General features: G+C 46.6%; 1 protein-coding gene across 2 annotated transcripts in view; it reads left to right on the top strand.

Moving 5' to 3' along the window:
- Positions 1-27643, top strand: part of alpl (alkaline phosphatase, biomineralization associated) — a 119641-nt gene that overhangs the window by 67269 nt on the left and 24729 nt on the right. For both annotated transcript variants that reach the window (XM_070860113.1, XM_070860112.1), the window contains 4 exons: positions 7383-7558; positions 19425-19565; positions 22416-22485; positions 25740-25874. In XM_070860113.1, coding sequence (XP_070716214.1) covers positions 7383-7558; positions 19425-19565; positions 22416-22485; positions 25740-25874 — 522 coding nt within the window. The remainder of the gene's footprint in view (positions 1-7382; positions 7559-19424; positions 19566-22415; positions 22486-25739; positions 25875-27643) is intronic.

Here is a 27643-nt window from a genome sequence, read left to right as displayed (position 1 = left end):
CTCCTCATCTCCATTTTAAATGGGCAATTCCTTATTCTGAAACTATGCCCCCTAGTTCTAGATTCCCCCACAAGATGTTTTTTTGGCCCACCTTTAAGAAGGTTGGAGAGGCATATGAGGACGTGTCACACCCCTGGGTTACGCTAATGTATAAGCAGGTATTAGATAGGGTAAATTTACTCTAGCATGTAAAGGGAATGCAGTCTACTTACGGGAGTGACTGATACCATTAAAGAACTCAAGAAGGTATCTAAAACAGGCCCGAGTTGGTAGTATCTATCCTGGGGAGTCCCCAGTGCTTCTGTTGTAATTATTATTTGCACTGTCGCTCTGATTCCTGCAGTTGGTTACTTGGATGTTGCGAGTCTTGCTCATTGAGGGATGATTCATTTTGTGGTACATTTTGAAAGCTCCCTTTGCTGAATTGTGGAAAATTTGTGGCATCTTAATCTGTCGTATTAGACTTTCCCAATTTGACCAATGGTTTTGACGACTCATTCTACTTTCTAAGATGTGAGTTGAAAGAGCATGAGAAGACTGGCAGAAGACTTGCATTTACACAGTGCCTTTCAGTCAAGGGTTACGGGGAGCGGGCAGGGAAGTGGAGTTGATGCCAAGATCAGATCAGCCATGATCTTATTGAATGGCAGAGCAGGCTCGAGGGGTCAAATGTCCCACTCCTGCTCCTATTTCTTATGTTCGTATGTTCACAACCTAAGGATGTACCAAAGTGCTTTGCAGTCAATCACGCACTTTTTGAAGTGTAGTCGCTGTTGTAATGTGGGAACCATTATAATCTGATTTTTTTTAAAAACTCAACATTTTAAGGTGATGCGGTGTTTAATATGTGATGTACTGATCTTAGAACTGATGTTGGATGAGCTCTGTCTCCCTTTCACTTCCTTTGCTTTTCTTCGTGGCCAGCTAGTGATTACCTGCCTTGTGGATGTGGAAGAGTCAAGAGTTGAGGCCTGTTTTGTGAGGAGACATTTTTAAACTCCGCCCGCACCTTTGGGGACTGAATTAACTGGCGGGAGGTGGCGGATAAATCAGCATAACCCAGCTCAGAAAGAAAGGGGTTTTGGGGTGTGAGTAATCATTTGCCATTTGAAAAAATGAACAGTCAGAGTTGTTAAACGTAGGAGAATTTAAGAGCAGTTTTTACCGTGTATATGCTGGGGTCACCATGGTGATAGTTGGCTTGTCCTGATCTGAGATTTAACTATTTTCATAAGATCCGCTCAGTGAGCTCGAACCACTGCTGGATTTAATTTCAGGAAAACTGCACATGAGTTCAGTTATTACTTTTAATTGCAATTGTCGCTTGTTCAATCATTTCAATGGAATGAAAATCATGCAGGTTCGATGAAGTTGGGTGACCTGTTCTGTCAGATTACCACCCAGAGCGCAAAGACAAAGATTTACCTCATTCATGAGTTCATGCATTATTTGCAAGACAGACCGAATTTTGCCACCTTGCTTTCTGCTGTGTTGCTTTTTGGCCAGTAGTGTAGCGTATGAAATCCATCATGGAATTATTAGATCACATAGAAAACCCACAATTTCTTCTGTTGGCGTGTGTGCCGTAAATGTGCTGGCAGTGGAACAGATTGTGTAAGAGATTACGTTCTTGAAAGTTACAAAATATAATCATTTTGGTAGTTTGAATCGACCGATGTCTTCTGATTCCTGCACTGGCTATTCTTTATTAGCTCGGGGGTCCCCATTTGCCACTTCTTCCATCAGCAGCTCTTTAGAGCCACAAAAAGCCATACTGCCCACTGTGTGAGGTATAAAGTATCTCCCTCATTTTGACCATGTATAGAAGGCACCTCAAGTCGCTGGAGATATATCACCGACGATGCCTCCGCAAGATCCTGCAAATCCCCTGGGAGGACAGGTGCACCAACATCAGTGTCCTCGACCAGGCTAACATCCCTAGCATTGAAGCACTGACCACACTCGATCAACTTCGCTGGGCAGGCCACATAATGTGCATGCCAGATACGAGACTCCCTAAGCAAATGCTTTACGTGGAGCTCCTTCATGGTAAACGAGCCAAAGGAGGGCAGCGGAAACGTTATAAGGACACCCTCAAAGCCTCCCTGGTAAAGTGCGACATCACCACTGACACCTGGGAGAACCTGGCCGAAGACCGCCCGAGGTGGAGAAAGTCCATCCGGGAGGGCGCCGAGCTCTTCGAGTCCCAACGCAAAGAGCATGAAGAGGCCAAGAGCAGGCAGCAGAAGGAGCGCGCGGCAAACCAGCCCCACCGACCCTTCCCTCGACGAATGTCTGTCCCACCTATAACAGAGTCTGTGGCTCTCGTATCGGACTGTTCAGCCATCAAAGAACTCATTTTGGGAGTGGAAGCAAGTCTTCCTCGATTCTGAGAGACTGCCTATGATGATGATGGGTATAAAGTACCTCCCCATACTGCCCATGTGTGATGTATAAAGTAACTCCCCATACTGACCATGTGTGATGTATAAAGTACCTCCCCATACTGACCATGTGTGATGTATAAAGTACCTCCCCATACTGACCATGTGTGATCTATAAAGTACCTGCCCCATACTGACCATGTGTGATGTATAAAGTAACTCCCCATACTGCCCATGTGTGAGGTATAAAGTACCTCCCCATACTGACCATGTGTGATGTATAAAGTAACTCCCCATACTGACCATGTGTGATGTATAAAGTACCTCCCCCACACTGCCCACCCAACCACCCCATGCTTGTTGAGATTGTTTGTGGCTCTCTTTGTCCTTGCATTGTTCCTCTCCCTTTCAAATCCATCGTAGTCACATATCCTCCTAAAACACTCTACCCTTGGTCCGCCTGTCCTCTCCTGCTACCGCCCACCTCAAATTGCCATTCCTCTGTGAATCTTAACAAAATTGGGAATAGGGATAGGTTAAATATGGTAATAACGTGCTGGGTAGCTGTGATCATTTGGAGCTTATTTGCCCAAGGAAATTAGGAGTTCCTGAAATTGGCAGAATTCCTTCCTCGAGGAATGACTGTTGGCCAATTGGGGAGGGAGCGGCTTGTACAGTGCCTCCGTCTAACCAATAGATTGACCGTGATGGACCTGAGGGTTTTATTCTCCCTTCCCTTTTGGTATGTGCTTATGTAACCAATATAACCAAAACCAGGTTATTTGACCATTTGTCACAGCTCCATTTTGCAATGTCTTGCTATGTGAAAATCGTCTGCTCCATAATAATAGTGAGCAAAATAAATAATTGGATGTGTGAGCACATTGGAGCATCCTGAGGATGTGAAAATGTATTATTTAAAGCTTCCTTCCTTCCAACCCATCACTGGAGCATGGATCAGACCGTGGGAAAGCTGTTGTCCCAACACAAATGTAAAGTTAGTAACATGAACTTCCATATTACTGTTGCCTTACCCTGTTATGTCGTCAGAACATATGCGCATATAATAAATTTCCATGAACATTCAGGTAATGTTTTTGCATAACTAAAGTGGTCTTCAAAATGAAAACAAAGTATTCAAATTGATCTATCAGTAGATTTGATTGGAGGCTAACTCTCCTTTTAATTGCATTACCATCGCCAAATCCCCCACCATCAACATCCTGGGGGTCACCATTAACCAGAAACTTAACTGGGCCATCCACATAAATACTGTGGCAGCAAGAGTAGATCAGAGGCTGGGTATTCTGCGGCGAGTGTCTCACCTCCTGACTCCCCAAAGCCTTTCCACCAACTCTCCACTTGCCTGGATGAGTGCAGCTCCAACAACACTCAAGATGCTGGACACCATCCAGGACAAAGCAGCCTGCTTGATCGGCACCCCATCCACCACCTTCAAATTTTTAACCCGGTGAGCTGCTGGGGGCTGTAAATGAAGCCTGAGGCCTACTAAAGGGTGGGCTTCATCCGGTCAATTATTGTATTGCTGTTTGTGGGATCTTGCTGTGCTTAAATTGACTGTCATGATTGCCCACAACAGTGAGTATACTTCATTGGCTGTGTAAATTTGATTGTGCTCACCTTCAAGCACTTGTTATTTGTTCAGAGAGACAGTACAGAGCAGAACAAAAGTGTTGTGTCAACTCTTCCAATCTACACTTGGCTTTATCACCAAACCACACTACATTTGCACCACACAAGTGCCAGGCAATGACCATCTCCAATAAGCGAGAGTCTAACCACTGCCCCATGACATTCAACGGCATTACCATCACCAAATCCCCCACCATCAACATCCTGGGGGTCACCATTGACCAGAAACTTAACTGGACCAGCCACATAAATCCTGTGGCAACAAGAGCAAGTCAGAGGCTGGGTATTCTGTGACGAATGTCTCACCTCCTGACACCCCAAAGCCTTTCCATCGACAAGGCACAAGTCAGGAGTGTGATAGAATACTCTCAACTTGCCTGGAAGAGTGCAGCTCCAACAGCACTCGAGAAGCTTGACACCATCCAGGACAAAGCAGCCTGCTTGATCGGCACCCCATCCACCACCTTCAACATTCACTCCCTCCACCACCAGCGCACCGTGGCTGCAGTGTGTACCATCTACAAGATGCACTGCAGCAACTCGCCAAGGCTTCTTCAGCAGCACCTCCCAAACCCGCGACCTCTGCCACCTAGAAGGACAAGGGCAGCAGGTACATGGGAACACCACCACCTTCTCAAGGGCAATTAGGAATGGGCAATAAATGCTGGCCTTGTCAGTGATGCCCACATCCCAGGAATGAATAAATTAAAAAACGGATTGGGGACTGGTGCCCGGTGACTGATATTGTGAAGATAAGATCAAAACTGCAAAAGTAGAACGGCAAAAACATTAACACTGCACAAGGGTAAAGACTGAAAACAATTGCTTCAGGAAGATAATAGTTTACAGGCTCCTGGCGAAGAGTGAAGAAGGTTGTTTTTGATGAGACTCATTGTAGCAGGTAAAGTCACTAAATTAACAGAGAGCCCGAAGTCTTTCCCACTGTTTCCTCAGATTGGGATTCATAACGGAGTCAGAGGAACGTCCTGATGTCCAAGCCCACGCCCACCCAACCCCACCCAACCAACCCCTCCCACCCAACCCCACTGTTCAACACCCCGACCCCTCCCACCCAACCCCACAGTTTACCACACCCTCAACCACTCCCACCCAACTCCACTGTTTACCACACCCCCAACCCCTCCCACCCAACTCCACTGTTTACCACACCCTCAACCCCTCCCACCCAACCCCACTGTTTACCACACCCTCAACCACTCCCACCCAACTCCACTGTTTACCACACCCTCAACCACTCCCACGCAACTCCACTGTTTACCACACCCCCAACCCCTCCCACCCAACCCCACTATTTACCACACCCTCAACCACTCCCACCCAACTCCACTGCCCAACCCCCCCCACCCAACGCCCCTCCAACCCCAATGTCCAACCCCCTCAACCCACATCCCAGATGTTCTACAGGTAAATTGTAGCGAGGTGCATGAAGCCTGTGTTCAGGGGATCAGCATCGATCTTGGCAATGCAAGAACTTGGTGTGGGTTAGGACACAGGTAGTGAGCACAGGGGTGATGGGTAACGGGACTTGGTGCGAGTTACATAGAAACATAGAAACATAGAAAATAGGTGCAGGAGTAGGCCATTTGGCCCTTCGAGCCGACACCACCATTCAATAAGATCATGGCTGATCATTCCCTCAGTACCCCTTAGGACACAGGCAGCGAGCACAGGGGTGATGGGTGAGCAGGACTTGGTGCAAGTTAGGACATGGGTAGCGAGCACAGGGGTGATGGGTGAGCGGGACTTGGTGCGAGTTCGGACACAAGTAGCGAGCACAGAGATGATGGGTGAGCGGGACTTGGTGCGAGTTAGGACATGGGCAGTGAGCACAGAGATGATGGGTGAGCGGGACTTGGTGCGAGTTAGGACACAGGCAGTGAGCACAGAGATGATGGGTGAGCGGGACTTGGTGCGAGTTAGGACATGGGCAGTGAGCACAGGGGTGATGGGTGAACGGAACTTGGTGTGAGTTAGGACACAGGCAGTGAGCACAGGGGTGATGGGTGAACAGGACTCGGTGCGAGTTAGGACACGGGCAGTGAGCACAGAGGTGATGAGTGAACGGGACTCGGTGCGAGTTAGGACATGGGCAGCCGCGTTCAGTGCCACAGATACAGCGGAGCCCTCAGCCAATGCTGCATCAACTGGCACAGGGAGATTGCCAGTGTTCAGGATTTCATGTGGGGTACGGTGCAGATGTCAGCCAAGAAGCACTTGAAATGGCAACCCCAATCCCCAGCCCCCGGTCCCTCCATGATCAAACAGTACTGTTGCCCTTTCATTTCCATGGTTTTCTGCCATTTTTACCGAGGCCCCGTCTGCCCTCTCGGGTGGATGTAAAAGACCCCATGGCACTATTCGAAGAAGAGCTAGGGAGTTCTCCCCGGTACCAGTTCTGGCCAATATCCGTTCCTCAACCAACTTCATTTAAAACAAAATCCCAGATTATCTGGTCATTATCTCATTGCTTTTTTGTGGGAGATTACTGTGCGCAAATTGGCTGCCGCATCTCCTAAATTATAATAGTGACTACACGTCAAAAGTACTTCATTGGCTGTAAAGTGTTTTGTACATCCTGTGTGGTCATGAAAGGCGCTATATAAAAGTTATTTCGTTTGTTCGTATTTAAGGTATGTTTTTATGTGCGTATAGAAATCTTGCAATATTGCTTCGACGATTCAGATACATCATTCCTCACTCTTTCTCCTCGCTGCCTTTAACAAGGCTCAGAGCTCTGACCCATTAGTTATCGGGACATCCAAACTATGGATTTCTCCGCTCAGTCCTCCCCTCATCTTACAATCTCTTAGCTTTCGATACATGAGTTCAGCATCCTGTTTAAATATTACTCTTTCCAACCATGGTGGATTCCTGTGCTAGGCCCCTTGGCCCCCACTCTGGTCTCCTCAATCGGAAAGGTATGCGACTGGGCTGTTGCGCCCAAGCAGTAAAATACTCATCGCCTTTAAGAAAGCAATTGCTACAACAACAACGTCTTGCATTCATATAGCGCCTTTAACGAAGTAAAACTGTCCCAAGATGCTTCACAGGAACATTATCAGACAAAAATTTACATCAAACCAGGTGAGCTATTAGGGCAGGTGACCAAAAGCTTGGTCAAAGAGCTAGGTTTTAAGGAGAGACTTAATGGAGGAGAGAGGGGTAACGAGGCGGAGACGTTTAAGCAGTGTTTAGGGCTGAAGGCACGGCCGGTAATGGAGGAGCGATGAAAATCGGGTAAGTGCACGAGGCCAGAATTGAAGGAGCGCAGAGATGATTTTGTGCAGCTGCTCATCCCCGTTCTTGTTTTATTTTTCTCCGCAGGTAAATCCACGGGCATCGTAACCACGACGCGGGTACAACACGCCACGCCCAGCGCATCCTACGCACATTCCGTGAACAGGGACTGGTACGCAGACTCCGACATGCCGATCGATGCACTGGACCAGGGCTGTAAAGACATCGCTCAGCAGCTTATTCACAACATTCCTGGTATTGAGGTAACTGAACTCCTATTAAACACTGCTGTGGAGCTGGTAGTCTAATGAAAGGGGTACCCGAAAGATGTGGGCACACTGCTCTAGAGTAGCTGGACTTGCATCCCAGCTGAATGCTGCCGTCAGATTGACCAGCACCCTGGAAGGTCCAGGCATCATCACCATAGGCAGTCCATCGGAATCGAGGAAGACTTGCTTCCACTCTTAATGAATGCTTAGGTGGCTGAACAGTCCAATACGAGAATCACAGTCCCTGTCACAGGTGAGACAGACAGTGGTTGAGGGAAGAGATGGGTGGGACAGGTTTGCCGCACGCTCCTTCCACTGCCTGCGCTTGGTTTCTGCATGCTCTCGGCGACGAGACTCGAGGTGCTCAGCACACTCCCGGATGCACTTCCTCCACTTAGGGCGGTCTTTGGCCAGGGACTCCCAGGTGTCAGTGGGGATGTTGCACTTTTATCAGGGAGGCTTTGAGGGTGTCCTTGTAATGTTTCCTCTGCCCACCTTTGGCTTGTTTGCTGTGAAGGAGTTCCGAGTAGAGCACTTGCTTTGGGAGTCTCGTGTCTGGCTTGCGAACAATGTGGCCTGCCCAGCGAAGCTGGTCAAGCTGATTAGGCCGAGTCACTTGTCTCCCATTCCCGTTTGTTCCCTTTAGCACTCCCGATTACTGCCTGCCCCACATTCTGCCCGATCCAGCGGTTTCTGTGCCCATGGTTCACTCCTGGTTAGTGTCGAGCATTAGTCTAAGTAATTAAACCTTGGCAGCTTCAGGAGGCCGACACCGAATTTTCGCTACAGGGTGAAAACGGGTCGCTGTGCATGGCGATGATGTCGTTATCATCGGTGCAGCGGAATGGGGCTCTACTAATTACCGCCGCCGCTAAACTACCGCTGAATTTTGCGGGAGTTGGTAATGGCGCCGTGCCCAGGCAAAATGTCATTTGCGCACAGGGAGCACTAATGGGAGATGCAAATGCCCCGAATTTCTCCCCCAAGATATCTTGCTGCAATTATATAGGGCCCTGGTGAGACCACACCCGGAGCACTGTGTACAGTTTTGGTCTCCTTACCTAAGGAAGGATATACTTGCCATAGAGGGAGAGCAACGAAGGTTCACCAGACTGATTTCTGGGATGGGACGATTGTCCTGTGAGGAGAGATTGAGTAGACTAGGCCTATATTCTCTCGAGTTTAGAAGAATAAGAGGTGATCTCATTGAAACATACACAATTCTTACAGGGCTTGACAGTGTAGATGCAGGGAGGATGTTTCCCCGGGCTGGGGAGTCCAGAACCAGGGGTCACAGACTCAGAATAAGGGGTCGGCCATTTCAGACTGAGATGAGGAGAAACCTCTTCACTCAGAGGATGGTGAATCTCTGGAATTCTCTACTCCAGAGGGCTGTGGAGGCTCAGTCGTTGAAAATCAGTCAGAGATCGATAGAGATTTGGATATTAAGGGAATCAAGGGGATAGTGCAGGAAAGTGACGTTGAGGTAGGAGATCAGCCATGATCTTATTGAATGGTTGAGCAGGCTCGAAGGGCTGAATGGCCTACTCCTGTTCCTATTTCTTATGTTCTTATGATATCGCTGTGGCTGAGACCTTTGCAACTATGTATAAAAGTGTACTTTGTTACCCGACTGGTATATCATGGTCACAGACTTTTTTTTTTGAAGAGGATTTTGGCTAGTGTGAATAACAGATATCGTACAAGCGTTTTTACATTTTGTTCCCGCTGCCTGTTTTAATGGCAGTCTCGAATCGGTCAGTGGTCAGCAGCCCTGAAGGTTACATATAAACCAATGAACAATGAACAATGGCAGAAGGTAAAGAGCACCCAGCCCAAACAGTCCGCCCCTTACACTGAATAATTCTACAGTCCACCCCAACTGGAGCCATGTGATCTCCTGGGAGAGGCAAAAACCAGATTTAAAAACCCAGGCCAATTTAGGGAAAAAAAAATCTTGGAAAATTCCTCTCCGACCCATCCAGGCGATCGAAGCTAGTCCAGGAGATCACCCTGGCCGTATTCAATTCCCTGCAGTACTTATCATTATATCTACGCTGGCCAACAAGAGGTTATCCAGTCTAATCTCAATGACCAGCTCTAGGTCCGTAACCCTGCAGGTTACGGCACTTTAAGTGCCCATCCAACCATCTCTTAAAAGTGGTGAGGGTTTCTGCATCCACCTTCCAGGCAGTGAGTTCCAGATCCCCACAACCCTGTGCGTAAAGAAGCCCCCCCCCCTCCTCAAATCCCCTCTAAACCTTCCAACAACCACCTTAAAACTATGCCTCCTCGTACTAGACCCCTCCACCAATGGAAATAGACCCTTACTATCCACTATGTCCAGGCCCCTCAATATTTTGTGCACCTCAACCTCCTCTGTTCCAATAGGAACAAACCCAGCCTATCCAATATGTCCTCATAACTAAAATTCTCCATTCCAGGCAGCATCCTAGTAAATCTCTGCACCCTCTCTTGTGCAATCACGTCCTTTCTACAATACGGCAACCAGAACTGCATGCAGTACTCCAGATGTAACCTAACCAAAGTATTATACATTTTAAGCATAACCTCCCTGCTCTTATATTCTATGCTCAGCCAATAAAGGCAAGCATTCCGTATGCCTTCTTAACCACCTTATCCACCTGGCCTGCTACTTTCAGGGATCTGTGGACAAGCACTCCAAGATCCCTTTGTTCATCGACACTATTAAGTGGCCAACTGTTTAATGTGTATACCCTTTCCTTATTAACCCTACCAAAGTGCATTACCTCACACTTCTCTGAATTAAATTCCATTTGCCACTGCTCTGCCCACCTGACCAGTAGATTGATATCCTCCTGCAGCCCATGACTTTCCTCTTCATTATCAACCACACAGCCAATTTTAGTGTCGTCTGCAAACTTTTTAATCATACTCCCGATTTTCAATTCTAAATCGTTGATATATATATATATATCACAACAAGCAAGGGCCCCAGTACTGAGCCCTATGGAACTCCACTGGAAACATCCTTCCAGTCACAAAAACATCCATCAACCATTACCCTTTGCTTCCTACCTCCAAGCCAATTTTGGATCCAACTTGCCACTTTGCCCTGGATCCCATGGGCATTAACCTTCGTGACCAGTCTACCATGTGGGACCTTATCAAAAGCTTTGCTAAAGTCCATATACACTACATCATACGCACTTTCCTCATCGATCCTATTGGTTACCTCCTCAAAAAATTCAATCAGGTTAGTCAAAAGCGATTTTTCCTTCACAAATCCGTACTGACTGTCCCTAATTAATCCTTGCCTTTCCAAATGCAGATTTATCCTCTCTTTCAGGATTTTTTCCAATAATTTTCCCAACACTGAGGTTAGGCTGACAGGCCTGTAATTACTCGGCCTATCCCTTTCTCCCTTCTTAAACAACATTAACAGTCCTCCAATCCTCTGACACCATGCCCAAATCCGAAGAGGACTGGAAAGTGATGGTCAAGGCCTCTGCTATTTCCTCTTTTACTTTGCTCAACACCCTGGGATGCATTTCATTCTGGCCTGGGATTTATTTACTTTCAAAGCTGCTAAACCCCTTAATATTCCCTCTCTCACTATATTTATTTCATCCAGAATATCACACTCCTCCTCGATAGCAGTATCTGCATTGCCCCTTTCCTTTGTGAAAACAGATGCAAAGTATTCGTTAAGAACCTTACCAACATCTTCTGCCTCTACACAAAGATTACCCTCATGGTCTCTAATAGGTCCTACCCTTTCTTTAATTACCCTCTTACTCTTAATATATTTATAGAACATCTTAGGGGTTTCCTTAATTTTATCAGCCAAGAATTTATTGTGCTCCCTCTAAGCATTCCTAATATCCTTTTTAATTTTGCCTCTTAACTCTATATTTCTCTAAAGATTCTAAAGTATTTAGCCGTTGGGATATGACATAAGCATCCCTTTTTTCTTTATCCTCCCCTGTAAATCCCTAGACATCCAGGGGCTCTAGAATTATTTTTATTTAAGGGCACATAAGAACGTAAGAAATAGGAGCAGGAGTAGGCCGTACAGCTCCTCAAGCCTGCTCCGCCATTCAATAAGATCATGACTGATCCGATCATGGACTCAGCTCCACTTCCCTGCCCGCTCCCCATAACCCCTTATCCCCTTATCATTTAAGAAATTGTCTATTTCTGTCTCAAATGTATTCAATGTCCAAGCCTCCACAGCTCTCTGAGGCAGTGAATTCCACAGATTTACAACCCTCTGAGAGAAAAAATTTCACCTCATCTCTGTTTTAAATGGGCGGCCTCTTATTCTAAGATCATGTCCTCTAGTTCTAGTCTCCCCCATCAGTGGAAACATCCTCTCTGCATCCACCTTGTCAAGCCCCCTCATTATCTTGTGTTTCGATAAGATCACCTCTCATCCTTCTGAAGTCCAATGAGTAGAGGCCCAACCTACTCAACCTTTCCTCATAAGTCAACCCACTCATCCCCAGAATCAACCTAGTGAACCTTCTCTGAACTGCCTCCAAAGCAAGCATATCCTTTCGTAAATATGGAAACCAAAACTGCACGCAGTATTCCAGGTGTGGCCTCACCAATACCTTATATAGCTGTAGCAAGACTTCCCTGCTTTTATACTCCATCCCCTTTCAATAAAGGCCAAGATACCATTGGCCTTCCTGATCACTTGTTGTACCTGCATACTTTCCTTTTGTGTTTCATGCACAAGTACCCCTAGGTCCCGCTGTCCTGCGGCACTTTGCAATCTTTCTCCATTTAAATAATAACTTGCTCTTTGATTCTTTCTGCCAAAGTGCATGACCTCACACTTTCTGACATTATATTCCATCTGCCAAATTTTTGCCCACTCACTTAGCCTGTCTGTGATCCTGAGCCTTCTGGATCTCCTCCTTGAATGCCTCCCACTGTTCCGACAATGATTTACCCACAAGTAGCTGTTTCCAGTTCACTATGGCCAAATCACTCCTTAACTTAGCAAAATTAGCTTTTCCCCAATTCGAGACTTTTATTCCAGGCCTATCCTTGTCCTTATCCATAACCAACTTGTATCTGACTGAATTATGGTCACTGGCACCCAAGTGCTCTCCCACTAATACCCCTTCAACCTGCCCAGCTTCATTCCCCAAAACTAAATTCAAAACCACCCCCTCTCATGTTGGGCTTGCTACATACTGACTAAAAAAGTTGTCTTGAATGCATTTCAAGAATTTCGCACCCTTTATACCCTTCACACTATATTTGTCCCAATCAATATTTGGATAGTTAAAATCCCTTACCCTATGGTTTTTGGACTTCACAGCAATTTGCCTACATATTTGCTCCTCTATCTCCCTCCCACTGTTTGGGGGTCTGTAATAAACGCCCAGCAGTGTGATTGCCCCTTTTTTATTTTTCAGTTTGACCCATATGGCCTCATTTGATGATCCCTCTAACATATCATCCCTCCTCACCGCTGTAATAGTTTCTTTAATCAGTACCGCCCCACCTCTTTTTCACCCCCCTCTCTGTCCTGTCTAAAAATCCTGCAACCAGGAATATTGATCTGCCAAACCAGGGGAATACTTTACATTAAAAGTTCCTCTCCTGCATTCCCAGCTGTGTATTGTGGCGAAATCACGTTAAACCCCCTCTCCTTAATGTATGTGTGTGTCGGGGGCCCCTTGGCTTGTGAAACAGCCAACACTGCATTGGAAGCCTGGTAGCTTATAAAATTATGATCTTGGCTGTGCAATACTCCCAAAGGACCATTGCATCTTTGCCCAGTTGAACAGAGAGAATAATTATTCCACTGATCACTGACTAAATAGTGTCTCGAAGGCAGAAAGAAACTGCTTTGAATTTCTAAGCTCTTGATGTTCGGACGATCTGGTGAGTCATTTAGCAGAATTGAAAATGTGGAAAGATCAAGAAACCTGTTATTTAATAGATGCCATCTGCAAGTGGGTGGCTGCCAAGTGTATTTGCTGTTTAGCTTCCCTGAGTGTATTCAATGCTGCTTCAATGGCACCGGGAGCATTGATGAAATCTACTTGGGAGTGGGTTCTCCCGAGGCTCTCCGTAATTGGGATTTCATTTAATGCCGGGCCTGTGTTGTGAGGATTGCGCATTTTGAGATATTGGGGCTGGTTTTTGTCCGTCTACCGGCGCGTTTATGCTGGGAATCGGGGTGGTGGGCAGATGAAAATTAAAAACATAATCTCCCACTCATTGGCTCCCCGGGTTCCGCCCAACTTGATTCTTGGGCGACCCTCGAGATGAGAGGCTAGTTCACTCGGACAAAACACGCGGGAATCTCGTTTCAGTATTTAAATCTGGGTCGTATACCGCTTCTGGGACCCTGCCGCCATTTGCTTGGGCCCCTGGGTGCTACATGGGGCTCCTGGGTGGTGCCAAAGCCAGTGGGTGGTGATTGCGCCCCGGGTAGCGGGTGCGTCAATGGGTGCTGCCTGCGCGCCACGCTAGCTACAACAAGTCCCCTGGACCTGATGGCCTGCATTCCAGGGTCTTCAAAGAAGTGGCTGCAGAGATAGTGGATGCATTGGTTGTAATCTACCAAAATTCCCTGGATTCTGGGGAGGTCCCAGCGTATTGGAAAACCGCAAATGTAATGCCCCATTTAAGAAAGGAGGCAGACAGAAAGCAGGAAACTGTAGACCAGTTAGCCTAACAGATGTCATTGGGAAAATGCTGGGGTCCATTATTAAGGAAGCAGTAGCAGGATATTCAGAAAATCAGAATGCAGTCAAGCAGAGTCAGCATGGTTTTATGAAAGAAAAATCATGTTTGACAAATTTATGAGAGTTCTTTGAGGATGTAACGAGCAGGGTGGATAAGGGGGAACCAATGGATGTGGTGTATTTGGATTTCCAGAAGGCATTCGATAAGGTGTTACATAAAAGGTTACGGCACAAGATAAAAGTTCATGGGGTTGGGGGTAATATATTAGCATGGATAGAGGACAGAAAACAGAACGTTGGGATATATGGGTCATTTTCAGTTTAGCAAACTGTAACTAGTGGGGTGCCACAGGGATCAGTGCTGGGGCCTCAACTATTTATAATCTATATTAATGACTTGAATGAAGGGACCGAGTGTAATGTAACAAAATTTGCCGATGATACAAAGGTAGGTGAGAAAGCAAGTTGTGAGGAGGACGCAATGATTCTGCAAAGGGATATAGATAGGCTCAGTGAGTGGGCAAAAATTTGATAGATGGAATATAATGTGGTAAATGTGAGGCTATTCACTTTGGTAGGAAAAATAAAAAAGCAAATTATTATTTAAATGGGGAGAGGTTACAAAGTGCTGCAGTACAGAGAGACCTGGGGTCCTTGCACATGAAACACAAAATGTTAGCATGCAGGTACAGCAAGTAATCAGGAAGGCAAATGGAATGTTAGTCTTTATTGCAAAGGGGATAGAGTATAAAAGTAGGGAAGTCTTGCTACAACCGTACAGGGCATTGGTGAGGCCACAACTAGAGTACTGCATACAGTTTTATCTCTGTATTTAAGGATGGATATACGTGCACTGGAGACAGTTCAGAGATGGTTCACTAGGTTGATTCCTGAGATGAAGGGGTTGCCTTATGAAGAAAGGTTGAGTAGGTTGGGTCTATACTCATTGGAGTTTGGAAGAATGAAAAGTGATCTTATTGAAACGTATAAGATTCTGAGGGGGCTTGACAGGATAGATGCAGAGAGGATGTTTCCCCTTGTGGGGGTATCTGGAACTAGGGGGCATAGTTTCAGAATAAGGGGTTGCTCATTTGAAATGGAGATGAGGAGGAATTTCTTCTCTCAGAGGGTCGTGAATCTTTAGAATTCTTTACCCCAGTGAGCTGTGGAGGCTGGGTCATTGAATATATTTAAGGTGAAGATAGACAAATTTTTGAACTATAGGGAAGTCAAGGGTTATGGGGAGCAGGCAGGGAAGTGGAGTTGAGGCCAAGATCAGATCAGCCATGATCTTATTGAATGGCGGAGCAGGCTCGAGGGGCCAAATGGCTAACCCTTGCTCCTATTTCTTATGTTCTTATTCTGAAAGGCCTAACCTGTGGTCCTTTGCATTACAACAGTGACTACAATGTAAAGTTCTTCATTGACTGTAAAGCCCTTTGAGATGTCAGGCGGTCATGAAAGGCGCTATATAAATGCAAGTGTTTCTTTCTTAAGGAGACCCCTGCAGGCTACTCCTGAACCTTTTCTTTTAAACATTCCAGCAGACTGCTAATCCATTGGTGTCTTCACCGACCCCTTCCCCCCTCCCACCGAAACTCCGTGGCCCCCCCCCCAAAAAGTCAACCACTCTTGCACAGTTGGTCCAATTCAAGACTGGGAACTGTTCCGATTGGACAACATGATGGTATGACTGGTTACAGATCCACTCACTGTGCCCTTTATCCCTCCCACTGTGCCCTTTATCCCTCTCACTGTGTCCTTTATCCCTCTCACTGTGCGCTTTATCAATCTCATTCAATAGTCTACAATGAAATGCGAGGTCCATTTGTAGTTTTGAAGTAGCATCAGAGCTGACACTGGGCTTGTGTTATTGATTCACGGCCCATTGGTGAAGTAGTTGAGGAAAAGACAATGACACACAAAGCAAATGAAGAAAGAGTGGGAATGAAGCAATCGATTTGCAATGTCACTGGGACAAAGGGAGTTTGTGTATTATTGCAGATTTTCCCCTTCAAATTGAAGAGTGCAACTCTTTGACCATGTCTTGTGATTCTAAAATGCTGCTTGCTCCTTTCCCAGAGTGGACTTTATTGAATTTCTTTCAGCCACTTATTAAAAGCTGTTCTTTCATGCAGACAGGCTGCAATATGAATGGGCAAAAATTTGGCAGATGGAGTATAATGTTGGAAAGTGTGAGGTCATGCACTTTGGCAGAAAGAATCAAAGAGCAAGTTATTATTTAAATGGAGAAAGATTGCAAAGTGCTGCAGTACAGCGGGACCTGGGGGTACTTGTGCATGAAACGCAAAAGAATAGTACGTAGGTACAGCAAGTGATCAGGAAGGCCACTGGTATCTTGGCCTTTATTGCAAAGGGGATGGAGTATAAAAGCAGGGAAGTCTTGCTACAGCTGTATAAGGAATTGATGAGGACACACCAGGAATATTGCATGCAGTTTTGGTTTCCATATTTATGAAAGGATATACTTGCTTTCGAGGCAGTTCAAAGAAGGTTCACTAGGTTGATTCCGGAGATGAGGGGCTTGACTTATGAGGGAAGGTTGAGTAGGTTGGGTCTCTACTCATTGGAATTCAGAAGAATGAGAGGTGATCTTATCGAAAGATTATGAGGGGGCTTGATAAGGTGGATGCAGAGAGGATGTTTCCACTGATGGGGGAGACTAGAACTAGAGGGCATGATCTTGGAATAAGGGGTCACCCATTTAAAACAGAGATAAGGAGAAATTTCCTCTCTCAGAGGATTGTAAATCTGTGGAATTCACTGCCTCAGAGAGCTGTGGAAACTGGGACATTGAATAAATTTAACACAGAAATAGACAGTTTCTTAAACGATATGGGGATAAGGGGTTATGGGGAGCGAGCGGGGAAGTGGAGCTGAGTCCATGATCAGATCAGCCATGATCTTATTGAATGGCAGAGCAGGCTCGAGGAGCCGTATGGCCTACTCCTGTTCGTATTTCTTACGTTCTTATGTTCTTATGTAATATCATTTACAGAGATACTGACTTTATATTGCACTTTACTGATATCCAAAAGAGCACATAAGAACATAAGAACAAAAGAAATAGGAGCAGGACTAGGTCATATGGCCCCCCATTCTAAGATTATGCCCTCTAGTTCTAGTCTTCCCTATCAGTGGAAACATTCTCTCTGCATCCACCCTGTCAAGTTCCCTCATAATCCTATACATTTTGATAAGATCACCTCTCATTCTTCTGAATTCCAATTAGAGGCCCAACCTACTCAACCTCTCCCCATAAGTCAACCCCCTCATCACCGGAATCAACCTAGTGAACCTTCTCTGAACTGCTTCCAAAGCAAGTATATGCTTTCGTAAATATGGAAACCAAAACTGCACACCATCTTCCAGGTGTCGCCTCACCAATACTGTGTACAACTGTAGCAAGACATCCCTGCTTTTATACTCCATCCCCTTTGCAATAAAGGCCAAGATTCCATTGGCCTTCCTGATCACTTGCTGTACCTGCATACTAACCTTTTGTGTTTCATGCACAAGTGCCCCCAGGTTCCCGCTATTGCAGCACTTTGCAATCCTTCTCCATTTAAATAATAACTTGCTCTTTGCTTTTTTCTGCCAAAGTGCATGACCTCACACTTTCCAACATTATACTCCATTTGTCAACTTTTTGCCTACTCACTTAGCCTGCCTATGTCCTTTTGCAGATTTTTTTGTGTCCTCCTCACACATTGCTTTTCCTCCCATCTTTGTATCGTCAGCAAACTTGGCTACATTACACTCGGTCCCTTCTTCCAAGTCGTTAATATAGATTGTAAATAGTTGGGTTCTCAGCACTGATCCCTGCGGCACCCCACTAGTTACTGATTGCCAAGATGAGAATGAACCATTTATCCCGACTCTCTGTTTTCTGTTAGTTAGCCAATCCTCTATCCATGCTAATATATTACCCCCAACCCCGTAAACTTTTATCTGGTACAGTAACCTTTTATGTGGCACCTTGTCAAATGCCTTCTGGAAGTCCAAATACACCACATCCACTGGTTCCCCTTTATCCACCCTGTTCGTTACATCCTCAAAGAATTCCAGCAAATTTGTCAAACATAACTCCCCTTTCATAAATTCATGCTGACTCTGCCTGACCGAATTATGCTTTTCCAAATGTCCTGCTACTGTTTCTTTAATAATGGACTCCAACATTTTCCCAACCACAGATATCAGGCTAACTGGTCTATAGTTTCCTGCTTTTTGTCTGCCTCCTTTTTTAAATAGGTGTGTTACATTTGCAGTTTTCCAATCTGCTGAGACCTCCCCAGAATCCAAGGAATGTTGGTCAAGTACAACCAATGCATCCAGAATTCCTGCCGCTACTTCTCTTAAGACCCTAGGACGTAAGCCATCAGGTCCAGGGGATTTATCCACCTTTAGTTCCATTATCGTACTGAGTACCACCTCCTTAGTGATTGTGATTGTGTTAAGTTCCTCCCCCGCTATAGCCCCTTGACTATCCACTATTGGAATATTGTTGGTGTCCTCTACTGTAAAGACTGATACAAAATATTTGTTCAGAGTTTCTGCCATCTCCATGTTCCCCATTACTAATTCCTCGGTGTCGTCCTCTAAGAAGCAGGAGTAGGCCATTTGCCCCTCAAGCCTGTTCCGCCATTCAATAAGATCATGGCTGATCTGATCTTGGCCTCAACTCCACTTCCCTGCCTGCCCCCCAAAACCCTTGACTCCCTATCACCTGGAGCTGATTAAATTCACATCCTTGCTGTATTGGTGAGATACTTTGGTGATGTAGTGGCAGAGAGGTTCCGTGGAGGGTATGCCCCGGATCTCATTCATCAATAAGCTTCAACCATTCTCCACGGTCCCCAGACTGTAGCGTCACACATTATCCAGAGAATTTAAAGCTTTTGAACGAAGGCTAAATAATTCTTTATCTGATCTGTGCATGTGAGTTTTTCTGAAATATTTACACTTGGCAGGGAACTGAGGTTGTTGCCTCGCGTTGTAACAGACTGAGAGGTTTACAGAACCATTCATCCAGCATTGTAATTCCAGTTGGCGAAATTGTGTGCTTGTGTGCATGTTTGTGCGTGTGTGTACACGCGAAATGCATATGTAACATGCTTTCAAGTGGTTCCTATTTCCTGTCCTAGGTGATTATGGGCGGAGGCAGGAAGTACATGTTCCCGAGGGACACTCCTGATATCGAATATCCGAACGACTGGAAAGCCAATGGTACCCGGCTCGATGGAAAGAACCTGGTGGAGGAATGGAAAAATTCAAAAAGGGGCAAGGTCAGCTTTTATTTCAGTCTGATAGACAACCTCGTGAACTTGGGAGAACCTGTTTAATGGAAGCACTGGTAGTTGTATCCGACTGTCTGTAGTTAGTGAGTGATTAAAGTGGAATTAATTCAAGTGTGTGCTCACTCACAGCGCTGGGTAACTTTTGACCCTTTTTCCTCTCTCACGCTTCCACACGCATTCCCTTTCACCATCTGTTGTTCTTCTGTCTCGCTCTCTCTCTCCGCATTTCTCTCTTACCTCCAACTCTCCACTTTCCTCCCACCAGCTTCTTTTTGTCAAATCTAATTCCCCTTGCTCTCTCTACCTCACTGTTTCTCCTTTTGCAATTTTGCCATTGAGTTCAAACAATTTTTCTTTTAAACACACTGGGGCGGAAATTGCCCCTTCCGATAAGGCCTCTGGCCGCCTGAAAGCAGCGGTCGTGGGACGGCGCAGAATGGCCGACGAGTCTCCGCAGAGGGGCCGCCATTTTGGAAACTGTCCTTCCTCAGTTTTGGAGCGGTGCCCAGGACCGTTCCACCCGTTTTCCCGCCGCAGCGTGCAGGCGCCAACCCCTTACCGACTGGCGGGGACCTCTTCTCGTAATTGCCCCTCGGGAAATTGCCCCTTTCCCGGTATTGCCCCGCGGGAGCGGCCCTGCCACCAGTCGGTGCCCCAGACAGCTTTTGCCGTTGTTACCCTCTCTGTGGCATGGCGGCCCGGCTGCCCTTAAAGGGGAGGGCGCACAGCTGCGGCCAGCATGTTATTTTTTTGTCAGCCAACTGCCAGGTTGGCCGACAAGTAAGGCCGCGGGTTCGGCCGGGCCACCAGCAGGCAGTTTGGCACCCCTTCTCGGGTGCCAGGCCACTGGCCCAGCCGAAAGCCTCCCTGGTGGCCCAGTGTTTGCCACTTAAGTGTCTGCAGAGTTTGCAGCGGCCCTCCCCTTTAACTGTAGGGGAGGAGCGTTGTGACGTGTCAGTGCGATGACATCATCAGCGCGGCACTGATGACTGATAGCCTCGGTTACTCCGCCCCGCCCCCACTTCCACCCCTATGATGAGGCCACTTCTGCCCCGCTCCAAAAAAAAGTGCTGAATTTTGGCAATTTGGGGCGGCCAGAACACATCTGAACTGGTCGGTGCACCTCGTTTCAGGCGTTGGCCAATTTCGGCCCCACAAAGCTCTAACTTGATTAGTCCTGCTGCGTCCAACACACAAGCTTTTAAAACCAAACAACACTGAATGCAATCAGAGACATTGGGATTTATTTTAATTGCCCATAGGTTTGGAGTTTGTGTCCTAACTCGCACCAAGTCCCGTTCATCCATCAGCCCTGTGCTTGCTGACCTACATTGGCTCCCCGTCTCCAAATGCCTCGATTTTACAATTCTCATCCTCATGTTGAAAGCCCTCCATGGCCTCGCCCCTCCCTATCTCTGTAAACTCCTCCAGTCCTACAACCATCTGAGAGCTCTGCGTTCCTTTAATTCTGGCCTCTTGTGCATCATCCACTTCCTTCGCCCCACCATTGGTGGCCGTGCCATTATCTCTCTGGGCCCTAAGCTCTGGAATTTCCTGCCTAAACCTCGGCACCTCTCTCTTTGTCTTTAAGACGCTCCTTAAAACCTAGCACTTTGACCTGCTTTTGGTCACCCATCCTAATATCTCTTTCCTTGACTTGTGCCAACTTTTATTTGATTATGGTTGTGTGAAACGTCTTGAGATATTTTACTACGTTAAAGGCGCTGTTGTCGTTGATGTTGTGTCCACCCATGTGAACCTGTTGTGCAGAGAAACTGCGAAATTTCAGATCTGTGCTCTTGGCCGGCCACCCATCCTCCAGAAACCTGCTCATCCAAATCTCTGGGCCTACATTCTATCCCACACTGAACCCCGCTCACCCGTCGTTCCCCCATCCTCGTTGATCCTCATTGGCTTCTAGTCCGCCAGATTTAAAATTCTCGTTCTCATGTTTAAATCCTTCCACTGACTCTCTCTTCGGCTGCACCTCCCAAACCCGCGACCTGCACCATCTAGAAGGGCAAGAGCAGCAGGTGTATGGGAACACCATCACCTCCCAGTTCCCCTCCAACTCACACACCAACCTGACTTGGAAATATATCGCCGTTCCTTCATCGTCGCTGGGTAAAAATCCTGGAACTCCCTCCCTAACCGCATTGTGGGAGTACCTTCACCACACGGGACTGCAACGGTTCAAGAAAGCGGCTCACCGCCACCTCGAGGGCAATTAGGGATGGGCAATAAATGCCGGCCTTGCCAGTGATGCCCACATCCCGTGACTGAATAAATAAAAAATCTCTGAGCAACTTTCCCCAGCACTACAGCACCTCCAAGCCCCCCATTCCTCTGATCCCGGCCCTTGTGATTTTCCCCCATTCCGTTGCCCCACTATTGGTGGCCGTGCCTTCAGCAGCTTATGTCCCACTTGCTGGAATACTCTCCTTAAGTCCCTCCACCACCCCTCCTCCTTTTAAAACCCTCCTTAATACCCACCTCTTTGAGCACGCTAATGGTTACCCCTTCCAACCTCTCTTTCTTGGGCACAGCATTGTTTTTCCTTACCGCTGTGTGAAGCACATTGGGAGGTTTTTCTATGATTAAGGCGCTATATGGAAGCAGGTTTCTGCTGCTGTCTCTTCAGACACTGTAAACCATGTCTGTGTTATCTCTGGAATTAGTTGAAATATTTAGAGGAGCGAGCTTGGTGGTCTGAACTGATGAGATTTGAGAAAAGGTACAGGATGACATATCGCTCGGATAAACAGCTCCCAATCTAATTGGAACATTCTTTCTGTTTCTGTGTGGATAATACAATAATAGAGTCTCTCATTTCCTCAGAATGCTCATTATATCTGGAACAGGGAACAGCTGAGAAGCCTCGACCTGTCAAAAGTGGAGCATTTAATGGGTAAGTGGACTTTTTATCTTGCACAATCCGGTTTGACTGGGGTCCAGTGTTGGGATGTTAATTGGCACAGATATTGGTTTCCACTTCATTCATTCATTGGCAATTCTTTTCCCTTTCTTTCCTGAAGACCCAAACTCTTTTTCTGGGATCTGCTTTCAAAGACGAATCATACTTAATTAGTTCTTCATCAATCGCGGGACTTGTTGGTGTGTTTTAGATGATATCATCATCATCATCATAGGCAGTCCCTCGAAACGAGGCTGATTTGCTTCCACGCTGAAAAGGATGAGTTCACAGGTGTTTCAATGAAGGATCTAATATTCCAGGTCCCAAACTACATCATGAAGGTTGGAAGATGCCTGTGCGTGGATTTTTTTAACGTGGGGTGACCGTTGTACACCAGCCACCACACGGGCTTGACAGAGCTAGGTCTTGGTCCAGTGGCAAGGATTAACCAAGACGACTGGAGACCAGCTCTGCTGCACGGACCTAGTGCGCACACAGAGCGCAGTGTGGGCTGGCCCGTACTGCCCCTGGGCCCTCGCCTCTTCTGGGCCCCAAACTCTCGCCTTTTCTTCCTCATTAATTCATAATAGCTCAAAATCTGTTACATCTCTAACATTTTTCAGTTCTAATGAAAGGTCATCGACCTGAAACGTTAATTCTGTTTCTTTTTCCACAGATGCTGCCTAACCCACTGAGTAGTTCCAGCATTTTCTGTTTTTATTTGCAGTACAGTATTATTGCAGAACAAACTGCACTTCTGTCCTAAAATATAGAATGCTTCACAAATTTGCCGGAACTTCCTCCTCCATTGTTCCACTTTTATTAAATACACTAGCAGAGGGAAACACAATACAAATAAAATACATACTCCAGGGTAGGGCTTTGCAATACCCTTAGAGAAACATAGAAAATAGGTGCAGGAGTAGGCCATTCAGCCCTTCGAGCCTGCACCGCCAATCAATGAGTTCATGGCTGAACATGCAACTTCAGTACCCCATTCCTGCTTTCTCGCCATACCCCTTGATCCCCCTAGTAGTAAGGACTACATCTAACTCCTTTTTGAATATATTTAGTGAATTGGCCTCAACAACTTTCTGTGGTAGAGAATTCCACAGGTTCACCACTCTCTGGGTGAAGAAGTTTCTCCTCATCTCGGTCCTAAATGGCTTACCCCTTATCCTTAGACTGTGACCCCTGGTTCTGGACTTCCCCAACATTGGGAACATTCTTCCTGCATCTAACCTGTCTAAACCCGTCAGAATTTTAAACGTTTCGATGAGATCCCCTCTCATTCTTCTGAACTCCAGTGAATACAAGCCCAGTTGATCCAATCTTTCTTGATAAGCTAGTCCCGCCATCCCGGGAATCAGTCTGGTGAACCTTCGCTGCACTTCCTCAATAGTAAGAATGTCCTTCCTCAAGTTAGGAGACCAAAGCTGTACACAATACTCCAGGTGTGGCCTCACCAAGGCCCTGTACAACTGTAGCAACACCTCCCTGCCCCTGTACTCAAATCCCGTCGCGATGAAGGCCAACATGCCATTTGCTTTCTTAACCGCCTGCTTTACCTGCATGCCAACTTTCAATGACTGATGTACCATGACACCCAGGTCTCGTTGCACCTCCCCTTTTCCTAATCTGTCACCATTCAGATAATAGACTGCCTCTCTGTTTTTGCCACCAAAGTGGATAACCTCACATTTATCCACATTATACTTCATCTGCCACGCATTTGCCCACTCACCTAACCTATCCAAGTCACTCTGCAGCCTCATAGCATCCTCCCCCCAGTTTAGTGTCATCCGCAAATTTGGAGATACAACATTTAATCCCCTCGTCTAAATCATTAATGTACAATGTAAACAGCTGGGGCCCCAGCACAGAACCTTGCGGTACCCCACTAGTCACTGCCTGCCATTTACTCCTACTCTTTGCTTCCTGTCTGCCAACCAGTTTTCAATCCACGTCAGCACACTACCCCCAATCCCATGTGCTTTAACTTTGCACGTTAATTTCTTGTGTGGGACCTTGTCGAAAGCCTTCTGAAAGTCCATACACCACATCAACTGGTTCTCCCTTGTCCACTCTACTGGAAACATCCTCAAAAAATTCCAGAAGATTTGTCAAGCATGATTTCCCTTTCACAAATCCATGCTGACTTGGACCTATCATGTCACCTCTTTCCAAATGCACTGCTATGACATCCTTAATAATTGATTCCATCATTTTACCCACTACCGATATCAGGCTGACCGGTCTATAATTCCATGTTTTCTCTCTCCCTCCTTTTTTAATCCTGGAGTGTTAATGCACAGGTCATTTCCTTGGATTAAAGAAAATAACTTTTTTCTAAGCTAATTTTAGAAAAAAATCTTGCAGTTGTTGGCCTCCAAATTGAGTCCCCTCTGCACTGTTTAGGCATTCATTGTTACTGCCAACATACAAGGCTACTTCATTGAAAATATAACTGTGTGGGGAAATCCCAGTTGAGTGTCTCTGATGCCCACACGTGTCCAGTTGGAGCCATTAGATTGTGAACAGCAGCTGGATGTCTGGTTAACTTTTCTTCCTCTGCGTGGGGCCCTAAGCTCCCTTGGCCATGCATCAGGGGAGGCCAGGAGGGTGGGTGATTGTGGAGAGGAGGCCGGGGAGCAGGGTGGGGGAATTGGGGGTCGAGAGCGGTGGCAATAAACGGGCTCAATTTCTTGGCTAAGAGTTCTATAGATGGTATAACATAGGAGAATGTATAAGATTCTGAGGGGGTTCGACAGGGTAGATGCAGAGAGGATGTCTCCCTCATGGGAGAATGTAGAACTGAGGTGCATAGTCTCAGAATAAGGGGTCGCCCATTTAAAACGGAAATGAGGAGGAATTTCTTCTCTCAGAGGGTCGTGAATTTGTGGAATTCTCTGTCCCAGAGAGCTGTGGAGGCTGGGTCATTGAATATATTTAAGGTGGAGATAGACAGATTTTTGAACGATAGAGGAGTTGAGGGTTATGGGGAGCGGGCGGGGAAGTGGAGCTGAGTCCATGATCAAATCAGCCATGATCTTATTAAATGGCGGAGCAGGCTCGAGGGGCCATATGGCCTACTCCTGCTCCTATTTCTTATGTTCTTATTGTTTCCTTCCCATGAGTGGTTTCTATTGTATGTTAAGCATTGCCCTGTTTCTAGATAATGGGATAATCCAGCATTGTCTCTGAATGATGTATTGTACTCACTCTGTGCTCCTCTTTCTGTCTCCCAGCCCTGTTCGAACACGGTGACCTGCAGTACGAGCTGGAGAGAAATAAATCGACCGACCCTTCCCTGGAGGAAATGGTGGCGGCAGCAATCAGGATTTTGAGCAAGAATCCGAAAGGCTTCTTCTTACTGGTGGAAGGTAAGCTCCCGAAAGGAGCCATAACCTTTCCTACGACTGATTTGGACTTTAAATGGAGTTTCAATGAGGCCGATCAGAAAAATCTAAGCTGCATTTCTCCCTCTTATTCTCTGGCAAAGCGCGCGAGAAGGTGGGGTGTGGGGCGAGGGGGACGAGCAGGAGGGGAGTAACACTGCTCTTTCTGTAGCGTACAGTAGCAATCACGCTTGTGAACACAGTGAATTCTCTGTGAATTGGGCCGTTTTACCAAACTTTGGTAAAAGTTTGATTCCCCTTCCACAATTCTTTGCTTCCCTAGGAACATTGGAACAGGAGGCGGCTATTCAGCCCCACGAGCCTGTTCTGCCATTCAATTGGATTGTGGCGTTTGGGGGGATAGTTCCAGATTTCCCCGAGCCTTTTTGTGAAGACGTGCTTCCTGACATCACCCCTGAACAGCCTTGCTCTACTTTTAATCATCTTCTTCTTCTTTCATAAGTTAGTAACAAAAAATTAATTAAATATCAATATCCGAGTTGGATATCCCGGCCAAAGCTTCCGGTGTAACAGTGTGGATATCTTGTCGGCTGCCTGCAAATTCCCTGTGAGGGCAGTGCTCGATGATGTGCTCCAGGGTCTAATTAGGAGCTCCACAGTCGCACGATGGGGATGCTTTAATTTTCCACCGATGGAGAAGGTGGCAGCATCGACCCGTGACCGGTTCTGAGGCCGTTGATGATTGACCACTGTTTGCGAGGAAGGTTTGATCCTTCAGGTTGTACTGTGGAGTCCTCGAGAAGGAATCCATTCCGTATGTCGCAGTTCTTCCAAGCATTTTGCCACTGGTCATTGAGACTGAGGAGAAATCGCTGAAGGACTTCGGTGACAGTGCAAAATGACCTTCTCGATTTGAGACGGGTTGGTGGTAGGTTGTTCAAGTCGGACTAGGTCAGCATGTCTTTGCTGGTGTAGCGGTTGTATTCTCTGCAGACGGCATATTCGCGGCGTAGGTGTGGTGATGCGATTTTTGCAAGTACGGGGAGCCAAGGTATTGGTGTCGATAAAAGTGTACCGGTGATAGTTCTCATAGTAGAGTTCAGCTGGACATCAACGGATTTGAATGTGGACTGGATAGCCAAGCCGGAGAGCAGTACTCCGCTGTAGAGTACACCAGGGCAAGTGCTGCCGTACGGAGGGTTTGAGCATCTGCTCCCCATGTGGATCCGGCCAGTTTCTGGATGAAGTTGACCCTACTCTTTAGTTTCTTCCCAATGTTCTGGAGATGCTGTCTACGTGATAGAGTGCGGTCGAGTGTGACTCCTAAGTGTGTAGGGTTTTTGGCACGGTTTACCTCTTCGCTGCAAGAGGAGACTTTCAAAGCTCAGTTTGCTTGATGGGTGTTGATGTGGAATGTCGAGGTGACGGTCTTTAGCGGGTTTGGCCGGAGTTGCCATCGGCAGAGGTAGGCCTCAATCCTCAGTAAATCCCTGGTCAGGATCTCCTCGGTGATGGACAGATTCATGCTTGCATGGCCAAGGCAATGTCATCAATGGGACTTTATTTCAGGCAGATCATTGGTGTAAACATTGAATAATATGGGTGCCAGGACAGGACCCTGTGGGAGTCCGTTGTTCAATGTCCTGTGTCTGCTCTTCTGGGTGCCAGAGTACACACGGAAGCGTTGGTTGCTAAGCAGGGAGTTGGGAAGGTGGATCGTTGTTCTGCAGGGTAAAATGGTGGAGAACTTGAAAAGCAGTTCATGCTTCCACACTGTGCCATACGCCGCTGGC

This window comes from Pristiophorus japonicus, chromosome 18 (assembly GCF_044704955.1).
Source record: "Pristiophorus japonicus isolate sPriJap1 chromosome 18, sPriJap1.hap1, whole genome shotgun sequence".
Taxonomy (NCBI): domain Eukaryota; kingdom Metazoa; phylum Chordata; class Chondrichthyes; family Pristiophoridae; genus Pristiophorus; species Pristiophorus japonicus.
Note: the sequence above shows the minus strand (reverse complement) of the source record. Positions and strands in the feature narration are given on the sequence as shown.